At 40.8% G+C, this 26770-nt stretch overlaps 1 protein-coding gene across 3 annotated transcripts in view; it reads right to left on the reverse strand.

Annotated features, from left to right (window-relative positions):
* The window catches only part of GRIN2B (glutamate ionotropic receptor NMDA type subunit 2B), a 423510-nt gene that overhangs the window by 276555 nt on the left and 120185 nt on the right, over nt 1-26770 (reverse strand). For all 3 annotated transcript variants that reach the window (XM_070494300.1, XM_070494301.1, XM_070494302.1), the window contains one exon: nt 24756-25184. In XM_070494300.1, coding sequence (XP_070350401.1) covers nt 24756-25166 — 411 coding nt within the window. In that variant the 5' untranslated portion in view covers nt 25167-25184. The remainder of the gene's footprint in view (nt 1-24755; nt 25185-26770) is intronic.

Genomic DNA, 26770 nt, shown 5'->3' on the forward strand with positions numbered 1-26770 from the left:
TTTATTAAATAATCATAGTTCTCCTGTTTTCATTAATAGGTATTAGAGCAGCATGAGATAACCATACATCAATGAGCTGATATAACGTTAACTCAAAGCAAAGAAACACATCATTTTCTTAGCCTAAACAGCCTATTTGTGGGTAAATGTAAAGTTACTGTCAGGTTTTTAGGACGCTGAAGGTAACTTGGTGAGCCCCAGGGGATACTTCTCATCTTAAGAATGAGGAAACTAAGACCCAATGAATGAAGCAACTTGTCCAAAATCACACAGCTAGCCCTGACAGAGCCAGACCCTAACCCAGGACGTCTAACTCTCAGATAAGCCCCTTCTCCTCTATACCACAACTTTGAAATAACCTCCCAACCAGAAAGTTGTGCCTAGATTTTATTTTCTCAGATTATTGATTAATATGTCACACAGGACAGAAATAAAAGGCTTGCTAAAGTAAAGACAGAGTCCATCGATCACTACTCCCCCATCCCCAAGCCTCATCAGTCAGTCACTAAAGGAGATTATGATATACCGGAGAACCTCAGCGCAAGACTCTTCATTGTGCTGCAATTTCTTTAGAGAAAGTGGATCTGAGCAGAGTCCTCAACCTGTCAGACTCCAGAGCAACTGTTCAGAGGAAGCATTTGGAGCCACAGGTCTTCAAAGTAATTTCCTTTGGAATACTGTTTATAGCAATAATATCTACGCAAGCGCTTCCCAAACACTGGTCCATGGATCAATGACAATCCACGATAAAGTTATCACTGGCCCACAGAGAAATGAGAACAATAAGAATAACGCACTGATTGTTGATACAACTAAATGTATTCAATTTAAAAGACTGTTGTTTATTCTGAGATCATGTATTTCCTAGTTTTGTTTTTAATATCCATGTCCTTTCTTTTAAAAAGAAATGTATAGCATTTAAAAATATATTTTTAATTGGGAAAATAAAGACTCACCATGTATCATGCCACCACTTCCATCATCATTATAAAATAGTCTGTGAATCAAGAAACCAAGAAACCTCTCTTAGCAATGGGCAATAGAGGCTGTGTGCCTGGAAGCATTAAAGTCTCCACTGAGAGTGGAGCCCTCCCAGCAGAAGTGGAGGCTTAGAGAAGGGACTGTCACTGCAAGGGTCAAGGGACTTCGGGAAGCTTCGTAAAACCATTCTCCAACACGACACTCACCACTCAGGTATCTTCTAAATTGAGTCACATGGGGTTTTCCTTGTATAATATTTGGGATTTTTGTTTTAATTTGTTTGCTTCCATTTTTCACATTCAACTAACATTGGTGGCTAATAACCTACCAAGTGCCAATATCTATATCAACAGTCTTTACATGTATTATTTTTCCTAGCCCTGTGAGGCAAGCCTTAAGTATTGAGGGTGACCATGCCTGGTTTCTGTAGCACACTGCTACAAGCCTTTCATGATGGCCTCCCAGATCTGATTTCTCAAATTTGGTCTTCCTCATCTAGTTTCTGTGCTATACTCTCCTTTAGTGAAGCATTCTGCACATTACTGTTGATTAAAATCCTATTGATGTCAACCTGTTTCCCCTACTTCACTACTGTACTTTCAGTGATTTGCTCCACATCTAACACATAATAGATGCTCAATTATATTTATTGAATAAATACATTAATCTTGACTACTTTTCAAGATAATTCGATGGAATTATCAAAACGTTGACGTTTTTTGTGAAAATAGACCTGAAAGGAAAGCTAGCTTTTACAGTTCATTTTGGAAACAGGGTGAAAGGAAGATCTAAGGAAGTGATGGGTTTTCATCAGCAAAAATAATTATGAGAATTACAATCCAAGAAACGTAAAGTTCCTACACATAGCAAGTGTTCCATAAACATTAATCTTCTTCCCTTTCCAACTCTTTTCTGATTAGTTGTTCACTGGAATGCTGCAGTGATTTATTTTTCTTTTTTTAGGAAATCTGCTTTATTGTTGTCATAACACTGCTTTTTAAAAAACTATGGTATCAATACTGGGCCAAGACAAAACACCTTGAAAACACCATTTCACCACTTGTTATGTTCTTCAGAATACACACACATACACACACACACACTTTCCAAAATCTTGGTTAACATCAGATCGCTGATTATTATAAGTATAATCTTCCAGCCAACTGTGTCCATATCAAATGGCCCAGACCACTTCTAGGGGCCATTCATATTTGATCCAATTTTAAAGCTTTTCCAATTTTCTGTGGATGATCAAATCAAAAGCTTCTTCAAAGCAAACACTAAATATACTTTTTTTTCTTAATATGTCTTCACCTTCAGGCTTTCACAGTATAAATCAGTGTGACAAGACTTTGAGGAACACTATAAAAGCTACTAAAGAGTAAGCACTATTTAATTCTAAGAACACCTGGTAGTTGATAAATACTAAATAGCCAGAAGACATCAACTAGGGCTAGAAGCACCAATATCCCAAGAGTTACAAAGATAATTATATCTGTTTTTGAAAGAGGCATTTTTAAAATAACAGGTAAAAGTGGCAAATCTATCAAGATCCTATCATTTGCTAAGTGCAACATGACTCAGATTTTTATAATTTGTTCGCAAAAATCACCAAGTCTCTGAAATGTGTCAGGTTATACTGATGTGCATATCTCTTTCCGTTGTACCTATGTATTCTATTTCCACTGCTCAGTGTAAAACGGTGTTTAATATCCACTTTAAAGCCAATGTTATCAAAATATATTTTAGCCTACATTTAACAACTCTGGAGTAGGCCAAAAACCTAGTACATTTTCTCCTCATTATCACCTCAGTGAGAGTCCCTTGCCAGGATCTGGCTAGGAGGCTTATATCTGACAAAGCTTAATGAAGTGTTAATGAAGGGAAAATGTCCCCAGCCCATTCTGGGCTTTGTTCAGAACAGGTTTAAGTGTATCCTGGTAAAAAGCTTTAATAGTGGCTCTTTTTTCCCCAAGAGAGGATAGATAAAGTGAGAGGCTGAAGACTTGGGTTTGCCATCTTTTGCTTGAATGGTATTGCCTTTTATTCACTAACACTAAGGTTTAATGATGAGCTTTATTTTTAAATTCCTCTGTATGGGCCTTTACCCATGAACTCCCCATTCTAGATGTCTGCCCAATCTTTCTAATAAGTCTTGGTTCTTCAGCATCTAGACTTACTAAATCCATAGCTTCTTTTTCTTCCCTTTAAGTAACTTGTTGATCTTCTCCAGTCCCATCTGAGCTCTTCATTCAATTTAAATCTCATCAGCCAAGATCTACAAAGAATTCCTATGGCCAAACCCTCTACCATTCTGTTTGACTCCCCTGTTCTGACCAGACACCATAGATTGCTCATCACCACTAAACACACTTCCATGTGATTTACATGGTTCCCTTCTCTTGTAGGCACTAGATTAGGGGCCAGAAGACCTAGATCTGCCACTTACAATTTCTCAGTCTTTGATGTATCTTTTAACTTCTTAAAATCTTAGTTTTCTTATCTGGAGAATGGGGATGGTGATAATAATCATCTTTGTTTCCAGAGAAACAACCTAATTATCTATTTCTCCTCTTGCACAATAATTGTATCAAATTGAGACAAAGTACATAAATTCACTTTGAAAAATGTAAAATATCATAAAACTTAAGATTTGGTTATATACTTTTTATCTCCAGCCACACATTTGTGGTGTTTCTTTCTGATCTATTTTCCCTCTCCTTTCTTTCTGAAAGTCTCCCTGCTCTTCTAGTACGAATCCCTACTTGCACACAAATCTCCATGCATACTTGAGTCCTTCTTTCCCAAGTATCTCAGTTAGAGGGACGCTTCAAGATGAGAAGTGAAAGGGGTAATCTCAGGGCATCATTTTTGGAGAAAAGAGAAGACCTATCTGCAGCCTGTAAGTAGTTGGGAGATACCAGTTTCTGAAGCTTTCTTTAAATCACTGAAGAGTCTCAACCAATAGAATTTACTTTATCCAAATTTGCTTTCCATCCTCCTACCTGTGATTATCATAAATTTCTACAATCCCCAGCATATAGGTCTTCCACTAAATATAGTCCAAAACATCCTTCAATGATATTTACTTTTATCAATATCTGACAGATTCATTAATATACTTTTAATCAATTATCTCAGACCACATTTAGTGCAGATAAAAGAGAACCAGGTAAAAAAAAAATCTCATTCCCTCCCTCCCCATCCTAGTTTCAATTTGCTCTTTCCCCTCACCTCTAGTCAGGAGAGAGAAAGCAATTCATTACATCACATTATCTGCTAGACTGAACTACTACACAGGACTGGTGTTTTGCTGAGGTAAAAGTCCTACCAGAGACTGACCTGATAATCTGGAAAATTAGGCCAACTCCAAGAGAGAACTGAGGTGTGGCCTCAGGCAAGTCACTTAATCTTTCTTGGTTTCAGTGTCCTCTACCATGAAATAAGGGCATTTCCCTAGCCTCCGAGATCTGTTCCAGGCCGAAAGGTCTTTGACATAGTACAGCAAGATAACACGTTCACGTGGACTTCTGCAGAAGGGCGAGGACTAGGATGGGGTGAGGATGAGAATAGGGTGCTCCTTTTCAGAACTCCCTTTCCCTGCTCACTGCATGTAAAGAGCTGCAACTTCTCTTCACAACATTCTGCATGCCAAACCTCAAAATCCATCAGAAAGGATGCAGTTTCACAACTCATAATTTGACGACACATTTTCAAATTTTGCCGCGCTCTCTCGTTTCTTTCGTTAACTTTTAATCTACTCACACTGACCCCTGTACATTTTCTGTGGCTCCCCCCTATTCAATTGCTCACTTCTTCAATTAACATCTTCTTTTCTTAGACATCATATCAGAAATTTCTAGAATGGATTATCTGCCTGGTTTTTGTAGCTCACTGCTGCAAACTTTTCGTAAAGGCCTCTCAGATCTTACTTTATCAAATTCAGTCTTCTTCATCTAATTTCTGTGTCATTTTTCTCCTTTAGTGAAGCATTCTGCATGTTATAAATCCTAATCCCTTCATTTTGCAGATGAAAAAGTGAGACTAAGATTAAGGGACCTGGCTAGTCAAACAGCTATTGTTGGTTGTAAAGCAAGGCTGAGAACCACGCCTCCTGACTTTATAGTTCAGTGTAGGCTCTTTCCACTGTAACCCCAATTGCCACTGAATGAATTATTTCCATTCAACCCCATGGAGTAGCCCAAGGGACAACAAGGTCCCCTTCACCACCCCAAAAGTGAGGAATAGGGGCCAGCCCAGTGGTGTAATGGTTAACTTCACACACTCCACTTGGTGGCCCAGGGATCGCCAGTTGGGATCCCAGGCACGGACCTATGCGCCACTTATCAAGCCATGCGGTGGCAGGCGTCCTACATATAAAATAGAGGAAGATACGCACAGATGTTAGCTCTGGGGAAATCTTCCTCACCAAAAAGAGGAGGATTGCTGGCGGATATTACCTCAGGGCTAATCTTCCTAAAAAAAAAAAATGAGCAGTAGTATTGCATTCACTATACTACCTTTGTGATACAAAGTGATCTTAAAAAGAATTCGCCCCTTGGTCCCATGGCCAAGTGGTTAAGTTCACGTGCTCTGCTTCGGGGGCCTGGGGTTTCGCCAGTTCGAATCCTGGAAGCAGACATGGCACCGCTCATCAAGCCATGCTGAGGCGGCGTCCCACATGCCACAACTAGAAGGACCCACAACTAAAAATACAGAACTATGTACCGAGGGGCTTTGGGAGAAAAAGGAAAAAATAAAATCTTTAAAAAAAAAATTAGCCCCAAACCCTCTTTCCTCAATTCAGATATTGGGGACATACATCTCATATTTTATGTAATCATAGCTGTGTATAACTGCCTATTGTGGGATTTTTTTTGAGTTCTTTGACAAAAGAGATTACATCTTCTGTACACTCTTTATAGCTGCATCCCCACCTCAAAACAACCCTTTTCCTCATGTCGAGTGTGCCTGCTGATATGCTCCAACTCCACCATCATCTAGCCCAGCCGGTGCTGTTAGGATCTATGTGAAAAAGTAATTAAACCATTTCTATAATTATTCTCTCATGCTTATAAATAATTAAGGGCTGTATATTCTCCCGATAGCCATGAAGGGCTCAGGAACAGTGAATGACAAGGGGAAATGTGCCTTAAGAAGGAAGTGAAAATTTCATGAGGGGGTGATGGGAGAGAAAGCAAGAAAGTAAGAATGAGGAGTGGGCTAAGAGTGAGGAAAAAGGAAAGAGAACACAAAAGAGTGAGAAGAGAAAGCAGAGAGAGTTTCTGGAGACACTGGTAAAAATGAAAGGACAATTAAGAAAAACAGTATAACAGAACAGACTTAGTGCCAAAACAGGAAGAGAAAGGAATACAAGCAGAGAGAGGCTGAAAGAGGCCAAACATGTGTTACAGTAGTTATTATTATCATTCTTTCACAGATAGGAAACTGAGGCACAGAAAAGTTAAGTAAATAGGCTATGGTCACAGAACTAATAAGGAAGAGAGCCAGAATCTGAGTCCAAGTCTGTCTGAGCCTGAATTCTGTAGATATTCTGTCTATGACATTTTTATTTATTTAGTTAGTTAGTTATTTTAAAGACTGGCACCTGAGCTAACAACTGTTGCCAATCTTTTTCTTCTTCTTCTTCTTCTCCCCAAAGCCTCCCAGTACCTAGTTATACATTCCAGTTGTGAGTGACTCTGGCTGTGCTATGTGGGGTGCCATCTCAGCACGGTTTGATGAGCAGTGCCATGTCCGCGCCCAGGATCCGAACTGGCAAAACCCTGGGCCGCTGAAGCAGAGCACACAAACTTAACCACTCGGCCAAGGGGCCGGCCCCAGTCTATGACACTTTTAGACCTTTAAAGTTATAAAATGCGAATCTACAATGATCTCAAAATAAAAAGTTTACTTTAAAAATATATACACAGTGTTATTACCATTGTTACTTATCAGTAAATGAGCACTGATTCAGCCACAGCCCCTTAGCCATACCCCCACTGTGACCAAGGGCATAAATATGAAAGGTGGTGGCTGAAAGTCACCTCTGCCATGAAATGGAAGAGAGCTAGCAGGGTCCTACAGAGACAGGACATATGTCCTTGGTTGGCCTTATTAAATGCCAAGTTCTAACCAAATGAACCAACTTGCCACAGACTACAAAACTAACGTTTGACAGCTCCAAAAGTCAAAAGCAGACCAGCTGGGAACTTTTAACTATGCCAGGTCCAAAGGTAGGGCATTGAGGGACTTGACACTGACAGGATGAAGCATGAAGACAGCTGTGTGTACCACATAAAGTACAAGTCACGTGGAAGAGTGGGTCACAGGAAACAGGGGAGAGGACAAGGTGAGAGAAGGACAGAGAAACATGAACCAGAAATGAGATGATGCAGGAGCACAGAGCAGACAGGAGAGGGAAAGGAGGACAGAGAGAAGCAGAAATCAGAGAATCTACAAGAGAGAAAAACCAAGAAGAACCCAGACACAGACAGGTTAGGAGTTGAGTCTCTGGGGCAGTAAAAGGCAGCTAAGAGTTCTTAGTTCAGAAAGTAGGAGTTGAGCCCTTTCTATAATGTGGAAAATCAAAACCATCTAGAAATTGTCAGAGTTCATTGATTAATCTGAGCTGCCCACTTCTGCTTGATTCTCTTCCCCTTCTCAGAAGGACCTCCAAAAGCCCTTCTGCCTTAATAGCTGTAATGCTCTCCAAGGCTCCAGAGCAGGTTCAGTGCTGTCTCCTGCTCAGCCAACGATAACCAACACCCTTCTCAGTGGCTGCCTTCAGTATTTATATTTGGAGCAAGGCCTCCCAGCAGAGCCTAGCCTCATGCTAGGATTAACGAGGCTCCCTGTGAATGGCACAATTTGTAGGAGTTAGCAAAGTATCTTCCTTTTTAAAAATATATTTTCATCATGACCCAACATAGTATCTGAAATTCCACTTGTACAAATTTCTTCCTCTGAGTTAAAATATAAATGCCTATGGAAAGGGTCACACATTAGTTCCTCTTGTCTATTTAGACCCTGGCAAAGACTTAGTTTTATAGACTGTCTCCAAGTTTTAAAGGAAACAGAGACTTATAAGGAGGACACACTGGGGGGCTACATGGAAAACAGGTCCAGGACTGAATCACACAGTGATTCATGGGGAAGTCCCATCAGAGGGCAACGCAGGAAGCTTGGGGCAGGGGAAGGTGAGTTGTCTCGGTAGCCAAGAGGCAGAAAAAGGACACTGGACAAGTACAGGAAGTGGCAATTGTCAAAAGGGGAGAGAGGAGTGTGGGAAAAGGGAATTTAAAACAAAGATTAAAAATGTATTTGTTTCCAGTTGCATTACTTTTCCCAGGGCTAACCATAGAGATCAGGATAACAAAGGTGCCCACGGTCACTACTTGGAAATCCCAGAAACACAGAAAAGAAACCAATTCAAGCTCTAATGCTACCCCCCAGCAGACAAGAAACCAGCTGCAGATACTTGCAACTCTTAGAAGCATCAGAGGCCCTACTGTAATGACTGGGGAACCTCTCTACTGGATGAAAGAGAGCACAAAAGTTGAATACACCAAGAGAAGAGGAAATGTCCTCTTCAAGAGCATGTAGAGTGAACCTGTGTCCAAATCCCCTTCTCTGCTTAACAGGCTAGTTTTTGTAATAATCACTGATCTAGTCTCCAAGAACTGAAATGACACCAAGTACTCAAGGTGTCATCACTTCTTTCCTTTCACTGACCAATGCGACGTCCCCTTGGGCAGAGAAAATGCAGGGATAGACGGGAAAAATTCCAGAACCCCAAAGGCCACATTACTTTCCTTGGTAAAATTAGCCACCAATTTAGTCTCAGAGAATCAGAGATCAGGGCATTCACAAGAGAAGTATTCCTATCTCTTAGCTTCTGCTGATACAGACAGGCTAGATTTTTCTGGGAAAATGGATGGCAGGCAGGCAGATGGGATGAGAACTGGGACTCTGACCACCACCCTTTCTTTCTATCCTGCAGAGCAGCCCTGACTTGGGACCTACTGCTCAGCCTGGCCCCTAGTGAGCCTCACGAAAGCTTCCCTTGCCTACATGAGGGCAAATGGAGCTGCTGTTCTTGCTGCCAAGGACAACTTCAGCTGAAATTCCCTACTCCTCTCCTGCCTGGTTCTGGGAATTATGCACTCACACTTCCTGCCCAAATTCCTCTATCCTTGGGCTCCAACCGCAGGATACAGACCTTCTTTGCCACTTTCAGTATCAACTTCAGTTTCCAGAACCATCCATCCAGAGTAGGAGACCCTCTGTGATCTCCTCTCAGAGGCACTGTGAGGGGAGGGTTCTAGCAGAGATTCCAGGCAAGGAGCCAGCCAAGGCCAAGAGGAAGAGAATTATTCACAGGATCACAGATGTAAGAGATGAAAAGAACTTGCAAAAACACATCTCACTCATCCATCCCACCTTGCAATGTAGGCCCTTTTCCAAGAGCATATGGCCTGTTCCCATCTGATTTCAAAGGCTCTATCATTACCAACAAATACGTACTGAGTGCGCCTGATGTGCTCCGTGTTGTCCCAATCACAAGAGGAGGAGACTAAGGGGCTCTCTTCCTTTGGAAAGGATTCTCACACTTGTGAGATAAATTTGCCTCTCTTCTGCATTGCCTGAGCCCACCTAAATATCTGTCTCTCCGGCCTGACATGGCTACCTTTCACACACTTGAATCCCACTCTTGCACATACACTGGCCTCTGATCATCAGGAATTAACAGGGAGAGTATGTGCTGAAGGCCCAGCAAAGAGAGGTATAGCAAGAAGGAGCTGAGGAGAGGGCCAGTTGAAGCCACCTTTGGGCACCACTCAAGAAACTGGTAGGGATTTTGTTTCAAAGTAACAGCAGTTACAGTTGATTTGCTATGACTATTCAGGAAGCAGAAAGAGACAGTTTTCTCCAAGACCTACAGCCATCCAGGACAGTGAGGCAAAGACACTGCTCCTACTTTGTCAACTTCTCATCTGCTGAGATGGAATCTTAGACTGAGGTACATCTGATTTCACTTACTCCTGACATACAGCAAGCTAGAAAAAAATACCCCTCTAACCCCAGAAATGTGACTGAAGAGTTTGATCTGATTCAGGAATCAAATCCTGGGGCATACACTTGGAAGTGTCATGGACTTGAGGGTCTCAGGTTCGCTCCTGAGAGCTTAAAGTTGAGAAGGAGGTGGAGCTCCTGAGCAGCTTCAGTCCCGGGCCCCATCAGACTGGGAATCACCTTGGCTGTTGTGCTCACCGCCATGTCCTTTTCTCTTCAAATTCTCTTTTCCTTTCTACTTTTTGTCTCTTGTCCTACTCTCTTCTCTCCTTCAGAGCTCTTTTCTTGTTCTGAATGTTTAGGTCCTAATCAAGATCAACTGGGAGATGGAGGAATCAACTATGCCCAAGTTCCAGTTGGTCCCTGTTTGGACAGTTGGAACATTCCCCTCCAAGCTGAGCTAGAGGTCACAAGAAGACCAAGTAAATGAAAGTGTTCAAGAGAAAGTAAAGCAAACTACTGAAGTCCATAGGCTCTACTGTTAGTCAGACAAGGCTTCCTGGTTCCACATTGCCAGTACCACTGTGTGACTGTGGGCCACCTTCCTCTCCCATCTTCAGTGTTTTCATCTGTAAAAGAAGGAGAATAATTCTACTGCCTAAATCCTGGGGCTCCTTTGAGAACTGAATTGGCTAAATGCAGGTAAACCACTATCTCATATAAAGTATGGCACTAACATGCCATGGCACTAAAAGGTAGTAGACACTTGGTTTTTTTAAAAGTGGGGAATAGAATGAAGCTGACTTCTTCTGAAATTCTAGATCTAGCCCACGCTGGTCTCTTAATAACCAGGGAAAATCCAGGATTCAAAACACATCCAAAAGAGCATGTTAATGGATTCTAGACCAAGATACTCCAACTGAAAGTCAGAGACAAGAGGGACGTAGAACTGACATCTGATGGTTGATGTCCCCATCCCCAATTTCACAGCTTCTCCTTATCATTTTCACATTGCTCCCTCCCTTTCATTTTCCTTTGCTGTCCTCCTCATCTCCTTTATCTTCTTCTCATCTTTCTCCAACTCCTCTTCTTCCTTCTTAATCATTATTAAGTAGCCACATGAATACACTGCAGTGGGGACCATAAAAATAAAGCTCAACAGATAGATCCTGATCCGTCACAAAACTTTATAACCCTTTATAACCTAAACAACATGCCATCTTCTACTCACCAGTGGTTCCCAAACCTGGCTGTAGCTCAGAATCCCTTGGGGGTAGTTTGTAAAAATAGCAATTAGTGGGGCTTTACTCTAAACCTATTAAATTAGATTCTCTGGGGATGGGACCAGAGAATCTGTATTGTTAAAACATAATAATAATAAAATAACTCCTCTGTTGATTCTCAGATCTAGTCAGTTTAAGAATCACTACCACATATTTTACAAGTAAACTACAGAAATTCCATCAAGCTCCTTTTCCCCCTTTCTTAACGTTTTCTAACTCCTTCATTCTCACCATCCCATCAACTTACATCATGCAGCTTTATTTTTTGAGAATTTACAAGATTTGCTTTTATAAGAGCAATGAGAACATTGGCATGGTAAGAAAAAGAAAGGCAAAGGGCTTGGAGAGAGCTAGAAGGGCTATGCAGACAGTGGATCTATAAAAGCAGAAGAAGTAAGAATGCAGAGGGAAGGCAGTAGAAATAAGGGTAGGCAGTAGGAGTAGAAGGGAGGGGTGGGTTGCAGCAGCATGCAGAAACCACAGTGAAGCCTGGCTTCCTATGAAGTCTATTGTCCTAGAAGCATGATGCTCAAAGGTTGAAGGCTCCTGCTCCCTACAACTCTGGACAACATGTTGTCAAGGCAACAGGATGCATCTAAGACACATGGTGGCAGGTCATGAGGACTTGGAGGTATGCCAGGAATCCTTAGTTAAAGGCAGGCTACACAGACTGGCTGTGCCATTACACTACCTCCTACTCTCAACGCTCACACTTCTCACCCCAAAATCTTACCTCAGTTGCTCCATTCCCTGTGGCACTCTTCTCAGTACCATCGCTTTCATTTGGAAAGAGGGGAAATTACATCAGACTGCAATTATGCAGACACAAGTCCAGGAACCAGCCACGGGACACTGGTGCATGGGAACTCTAAGAACTCAAATAGAGAGCAGCTATTCAGTTAGAGTAAAGCCAATTATAATGCTTCTAACTTCCTACATTACTTTGCTAATTTGTTCCCAAGTTTATAAACAAAATTTGTAAAAACAAAATAAAAAGCCTTCATAATCCATAGATATATCAAAAGAAAATGAGGGCTGATTCAAAAGAAATTTGTATTTCAACACTACTAGAAACGACAATAGCAGCCATTTATTTAAAATCAGATGCGTGCCTAGCAAAGTCATGAGTCCTTTAAAGGTTATTTCTTTTCATCTCATAATAGCTCTTTGAAGTTGATGAGTATTGGTCACATCATAGATGAGAAAGAACAGATCACAGAAGTCACACAACATGCCAAGAGGTCACCCAGCTTCTGAAAGGTGGAGACAAGACTCAAAATGGCTCCAAGGTATATATTCTATCCATATCAAAACTGCTTCCAGCTGAAAAGAGGCTAAGTCAAGTTATATCACTCCCTTCTTACATCCTCTAGAATGAAGTGAAAAATATGCAACTCTGTGTGCTAAGACTCTCAGGCCCTAACATGGTCCACTCCCAGAGTGCCTTTCAACCTTGCTTTCTACCACTGTTCCCACTGTCCACCACCTTTCAACTCTACTGACCTTCCTGCTACTCATCAAAAAAACAAACAAACAACAAGAAATATGGCCTCACTTCAAGGCCTTCACACCTGCTGTTCTCGCTGCGAAAATGCTGCTCCTCAATTCTTCATGCGTCTTGATCCTTGTCAGACAAATCTCTAGTGCTACCTCCTATGAGACCTTCCCTGACGACCCTAAAATAGCCCATGATACCCTTTTCCTATTCTTTTTCATTAAAACATCTACCACTACCTACAATACAGTCCTTCCTCCTCATCTGCAGGTTCTGCATCCACAGATTCAACCAACTGCAGATCAAAAGGCCTACAATGTTTGTGTCTGTACTGACCATGTACAGACTTTTTTCTTGTCATTATTCTCTAAACAATACAGTATAACAACTATTTACACAGCATTTACTTTGTATTAGGTATTGTAAGTAATCTAGACGTGATTTAAAGTACATGGGAGGACGCGTGCAGGTTATATGCAAATACTACACCATTTTATATACAGGACTCGAGCAGCCACAAATTTTGGTATCCACAAGGGGTCCTGGAACCAACCCCTATGGATACCAAAAGGACGACTGTAAGATTGTTTACTTTATGTGTTTAATTATGTGTTTGTTTACTGTCAGTCAATGTCTCTCTTATTGACTGTTATCTCCAGGATCTTAAACAGTTCCTGACACCCAGCAGATACTTAATAAATATTTTTTGAATGAATGAATAAGTAAATGAGAAAGGATGTTGTTTGCTAAGGGAAATTTCAAAATCTCTTGCTACTGCCTTTGGAAATTTAATTGCATTGATTAAATTTAGTTGGTGATATCTTGCTGATTAGCATGTCATATGAATTGCCTAAGTTTATCAAAACTTTAAAAAAGTGTTTATTTCTTTCTGCTTCTCTTTCAAAAGAGTGCTAATAAAGTAAAGATTATCACTGGCACCCAACTGCTTTGCATGAGAAAAGCTTTTCTCTGCAACCTCAGACTGCACCCCTAACTTGAGGCAGCCCTTTTGCCATGTCTGACAGCTGGAAACAGAGTGGACATGAAAGTTATAACTCGAGGTGTGAGTGCCAGGTTGTTGATTGCTGCTATCTGGCAGATGTGAACAAGGCAAGGGTGATGGAGATAGCAGCCTAGAGAGAGATAAGGAATGCATTTGCCAGTAACCAGAGAGTAATCCTATCATCCATTTTCATTTGGGTTAAAATACTTTTCTCTTAAGTGCAATTGACATCTGCTGCACTGAAATAATTAATTGTTCCATACATTTAATAAATATATATTAAGGGCTTACTATGTGCTAAGCCATATGTTAAGCGCTACAGATATAAAAATGAAAAAGACATAGTCCCTGTCCTTATGAAGCTTGTAGTCTAGCAGGACAGACAGCTAATTAAAAAAAAAAACTATTACGATTATCACCATTGCAATTAGGACTATGAAAAGTATGGAACAAAAGGAAATACAGGGAAAAAACTCAGGCATTGTGATTTGAAGGCAGAGAAGAAGGAAAATCTGAAAGCATGAGGACTTTGGATGGGGAGGGCAGCCCAAGGTGAGACGCACCATCCTGGGCACTGGGAAGGAGAAAGATACCAGCCACCTCATTTGAAAACACACCCCCACATGCACACAAAACAAAGAAGCAAAAATAAAAACAAGGAGAGAAGAGTGCAGAGAGGGAAGTATCAGGGCTAAAAGACAAACTTCACTGCCCCATAGTTCGGCCGAGAGGCCCAGCAGTGGAACAGTTGAACAGAAGGCTGACCCTTCACCCTTTCAGCATTGTCCCAGGCCCAGGGTGGTCCAGAATGTCCGATCACCGCCTTTGGATAGAGCTCCCAAAGTGCATGCCCACTTAGCACAGATCTAGGTGAGCTCTATAGATCATACTGCTGACGGCTTTTTCTGTTTACATCACCCTCCTTACTCATTCACTTATTCTATGGAGGCTTACTGAATACCTCTCACAGACTCATACTTACTGATTCCCACTATTTGCCAGGCCCTTTCTAAGCACTTTTAACAACTTTACTTAATAATCTTGAGAAATAGGGTCTATTTTTATCACCATTTTATAGATGAGGAATCCAAGGCTCAGAGAAGTTAAGCAATTTGCTGAAGGTCACACAGTAAATGGTGGAGCCAGGAAACAACCGAGGTAGTGAGATTCCAGAGTTTCCCCTCTTAACTATGGTGTGTGTTACTTTCCTAGAGCTGCCATAGCAAATTATCACATACTTGGTAGCTTAAAACAACAGACATTTATATTCTCACAGCTCTGGAGGCCAAAAGCCTGAAATCAAGGTGTCGGCAGTGTCACATTCACTCTGAAGGCTCTAGGGGAGAATCTTCCTTTGCCTCTTCCAGCTTCTGGTAGCTTCCTTGGCTTGTTGGCTAAATAACTCCAGCCTCTGCCTCCCTTTAAAGGCCTTCTCCTTTATGTCTATGTCTTTGCCTTTTCTATCTCTCATGAGGACATTTTTCTTTAGGTTTAGGGCCCAATGGACTAATCCAAGATGATCTCATCATGAGATCCTCAACTTAATTACATCTACAAAAGCCCTTTTTCCAAATCAGGTCATAGTCACAAGCTCCAGGAGTTGGGACATGGACATATATTTTTGGGGAGCCACCATTCAACCCATTACAGTGTGTGTATAGAGTGTACAGTGTAATAAGTGTTAATCTTGTAATAAAAGTTAGTTGTTACTATGCACCAGACACTATGGCATGTGCTGGGAATACAAAAATTAGTAAAGCATGGCCCTGGCTCACAATGAGCCCGTTATACAGCAAGTGAGACAGACAGGTAAATAAGATGAGTTACAATAAGAGCATAAATAGGGAACAAGGGGAGTGCAAAAAAAAAGAAACAGTAAATTCTGTGAGGATGACAGTCAGAAAAGGGTTCACAGAAGAAGTTCTATGACTTTTGAAGAGTGAGTAGGTGTTTCCGGGTGGACAAGGAAGAGGATATTCTAAGGAAACGAGGTACCACACACAAAGGAGCAGAGATGTAAACAGCCAAGACCATTCAGGGAGCTGTAAATAATTTATTGTGGCCTGACATTACTGTTCAAGGGCAGGGAGGTTACGAGAAAATCTTGGAAGGGCGGCCTGGGATCACATCAAAGAAGATGTCGTATTCCGAGCTGTGGGAAGCCAACGCAGTTTTAAGTGAAAGCGTAACTATCAGATTTGAGTCTCTAAAAAATTACACAGGTAAGCTACCATATGGTGATGTAAATAAGAGAGAAGGAGTGCCAGCACTGAGGCCATCATAGTGCATGGAGGGGAAGGGACTGGTAAGAAGGCTTCTCTACTGTTTGCGTAACTGTTGTGAAGGGAAGGAAGTGGTCTGGGTTAATTTCTGGACTGAATAACTACTCCCTTCTTAGAACTCCCTCTTGGTATATATGATGACTCTCTTTCCTTGTTTTTCTTGTTCTCCTCTTATCTCTCTAATAATTTTCTCAGCTCCTTTATCATCTCCACCTCTGACCATTCCTCAAATGATGGTGCACCCTAAAGTTCTACCCTTGACACTCTTCTTTCCTCATTCCACTTATTCATTCTGAGCCATCTCATTTACTCTGCTGGTGTCAACTACCCTCTCCTTGTCAATGAGGCTCACATCTGTATTTCCAGCCCAAATCACTCTCTTTACCTCAAGTTCCAAATCCAACCGCTTACTAGACATTTCCATTTATATGACCCACCCATGTTTTAAAGTCTACTCATTCTCATTCCCACTGTCACCAAATCTGACAAATCTAATTAGTTTTGTCATCATAACTTTTGTAATAGCACTAAAAGGGTCAACAGAGTTCAGTGCTGCAGAAGGTCAAGAACAACTTGAAAACTCCGTTGGATTTGGCATTTTGTAGTAAGTGACAGATGAGAAAGTGAAAACAGCAATTTTAGACTGCCCTTTAAAGAGCTGAACTGTGAAAAGAAGGAGAGAGGGAAGAAGAACCAGAGCAAAGGAAAGCCTTTATGTTTGTTTATTTACTCATGTACATCTACTCTCATATACTAACATGAGAGGGACTTGAGCGTGTTCAATGAAAGTAAAATTGATATTTGGGGTAAGACTATTCTTGACTGTTGGGTACTATCATATATATTGCAGGACACTTAACATGCCTGGTCTCCAGGTTCTAACTGCCAGTAGCACACAGACATACATACACAAACACACCACTCCCCCCCAGTCATTATGACATCCAAACCACCGCCCCAATACATTTCCAAACATCTCCTGAGGAACACTAAGCTAGAGAAAAGATGCCAACAGGGAGGAATAAGTTGATAATCAAGGAAAAAAGGAAATAACTGATGAGCAAGGTCCTAGTTCCAGAGGACATGTGAGAAGATTGGGCACAAAAGCAGAGTCTGGTGCGAAACAGGAGAAATGACAGATGAGAGACGTTGGGCTTTAGAATCACAGGAACACTGGTTGAATTCCCAGGTTGTCTCTTACTCCCTTTGATAGACACTTTTGACTAACCCCAAAGCTGTTCCCAACCCCGCCCCCTTGCCACCTCCATCAGAAAGCCTCACAACCCCCACCGGGTTGGCCATGTGACATTATTTGGGCTCGTGAGATCAAGGATATGGGGCAGACTTTTCCTGATCTAATACCCACCTCCTGCCTCTTCCTTATGTGAGTAGAAGCATGATGCCTAGAGCTAGGGTAGCCTCCTCGCAACCATGACAAAAATGCCAAGAGAATCCCAGAGGTCAGCCCTGACATCCCTGCATCACTGAACCACCCCCAGCAGTCCCTGTCTCCAGGAACTTTGTCCCGAGACTCCAATAAACACCTATTTGTTGAAGCCACTGTAAGCGAATCATTACCTAAAGGTTTGGGCAAAAGAGTTAACTTCTCTGATCTACAATTTCCTCATCTGTAAAATGCAGACAAAATACATGCCTCATAAATTCAATGAAAGAATTAAATGAAATAACATACATAAGCTCATATAAGGTGACTATCTCAGAGCTTGACAAAAGTAAATATCAGTCAACGTTAGTTCTTTCTCCTTGTAACCTCATAACAACCCATGATAATTTGGGTGTTCTTTGTCCCTGTAAAATAGAATTGTAGCAATAAATTGTTTTTGTCCCCAGAAAAATAAAATAAAACTAGCCTTAATGTTACTTTCTTGATTGCTGGATCCTTTTAAACCACAAAATCAAAATATAATTTTGAATAAAATATAGATCTAATGACTAAGAATGAGGCAAAAAGACAAAATCACAGAAGTCTCAAAAAGAAGAATGAAAATATTTTCTTGGTGTAGAAGTCATAATCTAAGGAGTTTTTCAGCAATAACAGAGTAATATATCAAAAATTGGCTGGCAAAATTAGTAAATTAAGTACTCCTCTCTATCTATGACATATTACTACTTCCCACCTGGTATCTTTATTATTTCCCTATCTAATAATTCACTTTTTCTCATATATCAACACTTCCAAATCAATGAGTGACCTTGAATTCAAACACTATTTTAGTCTGCTGTGCTTTCTTTCTTAACGTTCTTGACTTATCTTCACTGCTTATACCCTATGTGTATTAGTTTATTGAAATCACTGTATGTCTCTGCTTCGAAAATCTTGATAAGTTCTGATCATGTCACAGTGAGTAATTGCATCACCATAGAGGGGGAATCTACCGAACTGCTGCTTATTCACCAGGCTTAAAATGAAGGGTAGTAACATCCCAAGCTCTTCTCTTTCAGTTAACAGGAAAACTTTAGGATCCCATTTTCACCAAATAATTTAGGTAAGATCTGGTATACGAAAATACAAGATAGTATATACTGAGGGCCTATTGTTTTCCAAGCAGTGGGTACATTGCTTCATAAGGCTCAATGCTCACTCAGAACTAGGTGTTATTTTTGTCCCCTTTTTACAAATGGAAATTTTGAGGCTCAGAGAGTTTAAAGAGCACAACTAAGGTCACACGGCTGAGAATGCACTCCAGAGGCTGCATTCTCTCCATGTTCTGACACTGCCTTCCTATAGACACAACATCACTTTCTTGGAGTATGGATAAGAAGTGATGGCTCGTGTGTTACTTTCTAGCACCAAGCACCTCAATTTCTGTGAATGCCTAAAGCAATTTCTGCGGCCTCAGTTTTCCCAAGCATTAAAACTGCACCCGAACTTCAAGTGGCCAGTCTCTTGAAAGCAAATCCTAGGTCCAACTTGAAATGAGAGAACATGCTGGCCAACATGAAACACATTCCACAGAAGCAGGTGGCAAGACTGGAATCCAGACACACAGACAGACTTTAGAGGTGCGTCACTGCGAAGTCTATAGTGTCTTAGAGAGAACTGCCCACCCATCGTCCCTCAAAGCATAGTTCAAGCAAGTGGAGAAAATAGGAGAAGAGGAACTGACCTCAAGGCAGGCAATTCTATCCTAGCTTTTTCCTGACTTCCTCAGTGTGTGGACTGAGGGAGTTTTAAATTCAACCAAAAAAGTTTGAAAGTCAAACATACTTGGATTCAGATCCCAGTACCACTATTTTTCTAGGTATGTCACTTTGGCTACAGTACACAAACTCTCTCTGATCTAGTTTCCACATCAAGTGAAAAGAAATACTACTACTTATCCCATAGGATTGCCTAAGAATTAAAATGATCATTAACATCATTCTGCAACCAAGCTGGCATACTATATTAGCTTCTTCCCTCTGACCTTTCCCACCTCTATGTCTTAACTCTGCTCATCCAAGAAATGCTATAAAACCACAGTTTGCTCTTGACGTATTCTGTCCCAAGGAATGCCATATGACTGACAACTAAAAGCAAGGTAAAAAACTAAAAGACACAAAAATTAGGGAAGAAGCACAGAGTACAGTATGAGTAATATAGCCCTCTTGGCTTCAAGATTATGTTGAATATGGAATCCCACATGAGCGATTGGAAGGCAAGCCTATTTACAGTGTCACATACCACTGCTGGGTCAGCCACTCTCTCCAAACACATTGCCATTAGGTGTGTGTGTGGGAGGGGGCATAGCGAGTAGTGGGGAGAGCAAGAAAAGAAAGGACCAAAGAAGAGCAGGGAGTATCTTCCTAGCCCCAGCTGGATTCCAAAATGTGGCTCTCTGCACAGAAAATGAGTGCTATTCAAAGCATCAATTCTCAACTAAGCAATTCAGAAAGGAAAGAATCATAGCAACAGACTCCAGAGTAAGAATATTTCCGCATGTCCTTTAACAAGGAACAATATATGGAATATGGCGTATGTTTTAGTTATTGTACTTCACTCTGATCAATTTCCAGACCCTCACCCTTCACGCAGCATACCCTTTCTCTTCCATTCTTGCAGCATTAAAGACTAAATCTTGCATCATCTCACCCGATCCTACTCTCACTTTCACTTTCTGTTTTCCTTCCTACCTCCTGCCTAAGCCATTTTCATTGGTCCTAATGCTAGTGACAAAATAGTTGTCAATAAGTCTGTCATTCTCTATCACCACTCTTTACTTCATTTTATCTTCAAAATTTCGTAAAGTGGGTAGAGCAGAAAACAAAATTCAAATCCTATAAACTGTAAACTGAATATCACGTAGCTTAAGTGATTTCTTTGCCCAAATTTCCAAAGCTGCTCATGAGAATGGAAACTAAAACTCAGGCCTAATTCTTAGTTCAGGGCTTTGTGAGGCAGAACTGTATAAACAGAAAGCACAAGCTTCAAAACATGTACTTCTGGGATTTGAATCCCAGTCCCATTGCTCATAGGCTATGATATCCTGGATTAGTTATTTTACCTCTCTGAGCTAAAATCTGAAAACCCAAGAAAGATTTCAGCAAATCATCAGAGAAACCTCCTGGAAAGAAATGGAAATACGTCTAGTTCATTATTTAGATTCAGATGGGCATCCTAAATCCAGTATTTCGGGAAGAATAAAAGCAATTATAACAAGGCAAAACAAAACAGACTCTTTATACTCAAGTGGGGATTGCCAAACATCACCTTATACATTTTTAAATGTTCTCCGTTACTATTCTAAACACTCTTTTGTTACAAGTGCCTGGCAGTTCTTTCCTCGTTAGAGCTCTTCTATAACTGAACATGCCCTTTTTGCCTATGGCATGGCTACACTGCTGAAGAGCCTCAGTTTCCATGGTGGGGCAAGACCAAGGCTCCCATCCCACACTTCAAGGTCCTCCTCAGACTTTCACCTGAGCCCTCTTCTTGTTTGGTCTCCAGTTCAGAAGTGTCTCTACAATTGGGCATGACACTATTCAATTCCAATTCCTTCTCTGTATCTTGAAACCTCTCCCTTCAAATTGCTCCATATCACCCTCAGCTTAGCCTACTGAATGCTATGCTGGACACTTAGGGAAGCATTTGCTATGTAATATCTCATTTAATCTTCGACATTCTATAACAGATATATTATCACCTCCGTTATATAGACAAGGAAACCAAAGTTTAGAGTAAGTGGTTGGTAAGTAGTCCAGATTCCCACATCTAGGAAATGATGGTTAAAACCAGATCTGACTCCAAATTGTGAACTTTTAACAGCTCTACTCTACCAGTTCCTATGCTTCTTTCTACCATGGCATAAGGTGCACTTCCTCACTGGAAAAGTAGAGCACTAATTAATGTTTGTACTGATTAATTAGTATATGCAAAAAAAAAGTGAGCACAAGTTAGTTGACTAGATGCTAAACTTGTGTCTCTACTTTTGTCAAAAATCTTTATAACTGTGCTTTCTTCTATCACAAACTCCTTGAATCAGGGACTTTATTCCTGTAATACAATCCTCCACAAGGACACTTAATAAGTGGGTTTTATTTGAAACAAACTAACAAAAAAAAGAACCTAAGTTAAAATGGAGAGGTAATTACCCATCTCCTAGAAGAGGGAAGCAAAATGGAAGACTTATTTATCATCCTTCAGATGGTAACTATACCTTGAAGACTATCCCTTTAACATAGAGCAGTTTTATTTCTTAGATTTTCTGCTTCAGTTCTACTTTCAAATGTTTTGTCCTATTGCCCCATAGTTGATTCATAGTTGTCAAACTCTGTGTCCTCATTCCATGTTTGTAAAATATGTTGATGATACTTAAAAATAAACTTCTATTTTGAAAAATGGTCTTAGAATTAGAGGTGTTTTATTTCTGAAACTTGCCCCAAAAGTTTATTTCTCTGAGATCTGGGGGATTCTTTTTACTTGCCTTCATGCAAATCCTTTAAGCCTGTGAAGGTCCCTCTGCACAGCTCCCAGGAACCTTGGCGCTGCTGCCCTCTCAGTCCTGGTGGGTCCTGCTACACCCTCCTTTGCAACCACCAGCTGCCCATTCAGGCATTTAACCCCTGGTGGCTGAGCTTCCATGTTATCAGGACCTCCTTCTTTCTTCCTTTTCTTCCTCTTACCTACCTTTTGAAAACTTATCTTTTTCACTCCAAAAGTCAGTTAAATACTGTTTAGGCTATTTTAGGAAATTGCCTAAAAATCATTGCCCACCTCCTTTTTTTGATGGAGAGAGAAAAGAAAAGATGGAATATTTGGGTGTGGTTGCAATGGGGGAGGATGGGGCTAAGTGGAAAGAGACCAGAGAAGAATCTCATTACAATGACCTAAAAGAATCCACCTCACTGGCTTAATCCTCTCTGTTACCCCTAGAAGCAGTAACCAATGGACTCTCTATGGAATCATGCTACACCGAGAGATACATCATTTTGTATCCTCATTAATTCTCTCCTCTAGTCAGATTCCAGTATTACCATTATGAATCAATTGATGGATTACTTTTAGTCAGATAACCTCCATCCCAATGCTATATAACAGAGAAGAAAGTAAAGAATAGGAAGGTATGTGAGACCTTAACCAGCCTCTCCACTTTCTTGAGAGGCAAGAGAGTGCATGGCCTTTGGAATCAGCAACCAATGTTCAAATCCTGGCTGCCACTTACTAGCTACATCATTTTGGATATGTTATTTAATGTCTCTGAGGCTCAGTTTCCTCATCTGTCAAATGGAAACGAATATTACTACTGAGCTCACTGGATTGTTAAAAGTACTAAAGATAATGAGTGCAAAGCACTATGTCCCCAGCCTATGATAAACACTCTAAAGCACCTAGAATACATCGGTGAACCAAAGGGCCCAGGCTCTCCACATGGTGTGCATCTTACTTCATATTATTATATTGTTATTACGCATTTGTAAGATAGACAACAGAGAAGCAACCAACCAGTTTAGACAATAACCTTTTAAACTGGGGAGAGGCAGTGAGGGGAGGGAGCGGTGGATCTGAAATAACACGGTTGCATGACAGCTCACATAAGCAAAAAAAAAAAAGATTGTCACCTGTCTTGCTCTCAAAATAAGTACATACTTATTTATGATTCAAAAATTTGGCTCATCCATCTTGGCATTCTTTCAGTGCCATATTGTGCCCTCAAACTCCCACTGCTAAAATATAATATAATTTGCTAAGGACAATGATGTTAAAAAAAATCTACCTGAAGCAAAAACTCAATGGGTTTTGCCACAGTCTATATTTTCCATTTCCCTTAAGTTTATCCCACTTCCCTTAGCATGGGCTTCTCATGCCAGCATTTGTTTTCTAACATCTTTACCCACGCCCATGTGAATGGGACAATATCTTTCTCATATGCTACTGAAGTTCCTCCACTTAGCACTTTCCACTTGACCTTTCCTAGATTGAATAGAGGAAGCTCCAAAACAGATGCTAGCCATTTCTGACTGCTGCCAACAGATGGCGACAGTGATCATGCAAGGTTATTTCACTGGGTTAAGCCCTGCACTGTGCTGGTTCTCAGCTGGCCACTTAGCAGGCTTGTGGTGTCTGTGCTAGGTTTTGAAGTGTTTACAAACATCATTAACCCCAAGGCATGTCTTTTAAGTAGAAAACTAAAGCTGTTTTTAAAGTGATGTTAACAAGTATAAGATGACAATGCAAAGGTGCAAACTATTTTAAAAACCCAAAGTTATAAAAAAACAATAAATATTGCACTTGGGGTGAAATGAATCATCCTAAGATATGAATGACTGCAAAGGACAATACATATGTGAGAAATGCTGTATGTACACAAAAATCAATAATCAGTAAAGCAAGGGAAAATAACTGAACAAGTGAAAATGTAAAACAAAACATAACCACAAACAAAACACTTTTTCTGCAGTTAGAGAATAAGCCTCAATGTCAGATGATATTAATATAGGAGACACTAGGATTTATTTTAGACTTTAAAGCAGTGGTCCTTAGCCTTAACTGCACACTAGAATCATTTAGGGAGCTTTTCAAAATCCAGAAACCCAGGCCAATAACCAGAATCTTTGAGGGTGGGACACAGGCACTGGCGGTGTTGAAAACTCTTCAGGTGATTCCAGTAGGCAACCAAGGTTAAGAACCATTACCTTCAAATCTATGCATGGGGAAAACGCAGCTGCTACTGGTTCTATGGATTAAAATCCACTCAAAGTGCAGATCAACGTGTGATGAGCCTAGACACCTTAGCAAGAAATACTTCTCCATAACATCTGTATCTTCAAGGAGAGAAATTATGTGCCTCAAGGGATTTTTCTTTTTATATTCTTGAAACTGGTATGGCAGGGAGAACAAGTATTACCAAGGAAAAATATAGCACACCTTATTTTAAAGTTGTGAAGGAGCTATGTATACACACATTGGAAGAAAATCTATCACAGAACTACAGCTCCAATATCTCCTACTCATTTCAGTGAATCCATTTACCAACAAATGGACACACAAATCTGTTCAAAACTACAGGAGCTTCTAGATACCAGCATCTTTCCTCCATTTTCACCTCTAAGCAATCAGACTAATTCCTGGTCTCATTATACTCAGTGCATTCTGGTTACCTTCCATCTTTCATAATCAAGTTTTGCATTAAAACAAATGCATCATTTAGTTCTCAATACAAATCTCCCAGGCTCTTCTTACTGTAGCCCCCTTTTACCTTATCTGCCATTATCATAGAGGAGCCCCCATGGATGCCCAGGATGGGAGTGAGAGTCTGGGCTGAAATGAAGTCAAGGATCTGGGCGATGGCTTCCTGGTCTGTGTCATCAGCAAACACCACCCCCTGGATCTTCCGGTCAGACATGAGATCACAGATGCGAGTGATAATGCTCTTTGGGTCAGTCTCGTTCATGGCTACCAGCTCCACACGGGGCACCACAGTGAGATGGTGGAAGTCATCTTTCTCGTGGGCATCCTTGATGGCCACCTCGTCTGAAGTGCCCACGAGGATGACAGCAATGCCAATGCTGGGAGGGCTCTTCTGGGAACGAGCTCTGCTGCCTGACACGGCCAGGACAGCCAACACCAGCCAGAACTTGGGAGAACAGCACTCTGCTCTGGGCTTCATCTTCAACTCGTCGACTCCCTGGAAACACAAAGACAGAGTGGTTAAATCAACACCCACACTACATGACCTGTCTTTGAAGAGGCTGGTACTGCCAAGTCAAGGGCCTTATCTCCTTTTCTTGATTATCAAACCCAACTTCCATCTTCTAGCCTACTCTCATATCTCTCACGTTGGCTCAGCAGAGTGAGATAAAAAAAAAACTTTCAAAAGCATCAGAAATCCTTGAGCAAGATAATAAAAGATGCTATTGGTATAGCCATCAGCAGCAAACATACAGAGACAAATGAGGCAAAGCGGATGCAAGTGGTCCAGGCAGTCATGCCAAGGGCATAAACGCAGAAGTCTCCAAGAAGGGGTCTTACTGTTGCTGTGTGATCCCTGTCACTCCTGTCACAACCCATCCTAGTCTGCTCTTTGGCCAATGGAATGGCAGTGGCCAGGCAAAGTGAGCAGCAAAATGGGCTCAGGAGAGGTTAGCCACAAAACATGGTCTGGATAAGCTGGATAGAGGGAGCTGCAGATACATAAGCCCCACATTCTTGCTGCCTTTACTTCATGTTCACCCCAAAGAGGACAAGAGCCTGAAAATTCTTCAGCAACCCTTTTAGTATCTGGCTCTTACTACCAAGTCCAAAAAACAACCAATATGTGGGCGTACTTTTAAAAACATCTCAATCGATCCTTACAATAAGCCAACAGGGGGAAAAATAAGAAAGATATTACCATCCCCATTTTATAGATGTTGAAGCTAAGGCTCAAAGAAGCTAAGAAGTCCAAAACCATCAACCAATTAAGTGAAACGAATGTAAACCCAGATCTTTTGACTTCTAGGCCAATTTACATTCCACTGCATTACACCGTGCATGCCTCTTACGTCACCAACTATTGCAAGGAATAGTTTTATTCTGATATGTTTATGCATCAAAGTATAGCGATTTGGACAAATACCATTAATATCTGCAGTAATGTTAGAGTCACCTTTGAAAAATTTTCCTTGACATCCTACAGCAGTGACTTCCCTGAAATGACTGACTCCATGGTTACATACAACTCACTACCTTTAGCTACAACAAACTCATGCCTTTTTACTTCCACAAATGCCCCTAAATCTTATACTATGAACCAGACTGAGGACACAGCTCTCTATAGAGTTTGGTCATTTCTCTTTACATTTCTCACCATTCTCAAAGAGCTCTTCTTATTTAAAAAGAACTGGTTCTGCTTATGTTGCTTTGATTTGTTTTAAATAATCATTTACTGTACATCTGCCATGTGCTGTGTGCTGTATTGGGCATTTCCTCCTATGCAATATCTTTGGTCCTCATAGAAACCCTATAAATTAGTCATCTTATTTCCCTTCTCAAATGAAGAAACTAAAGCTCAAAACAGTGATATAATTTTCCCAAGGTCAATGATATTATAATACCAGCCTGCCAATACACAAACATAGCATTTTTATACTCCAAGGAAATATTCTACAAACTGTACCCAAAACTAGAACCAGGAATTCTCATTTTTCTACAAAGAGAGAGAGTGTAATCAAGGATGAAAATGCAGCTTATTATCTCCAGCTTGATTGGAAAAAAAGGTAACATACTAGGCAG

This window comes from Equus asinus, chromosome 22 (assembly GCF_041296235.1).
Source record: "Equus asinus isolate D_3611 breed Donkey chromosome 22, EquAss-T2T_v2, whole genome shotgun sequence".
NCBI classification, from domain to species: Eukaryota; Metazoa; Chordata; class Mammalia; order Perissodactyla; family Equidae; genus Equus; species Equus asinus.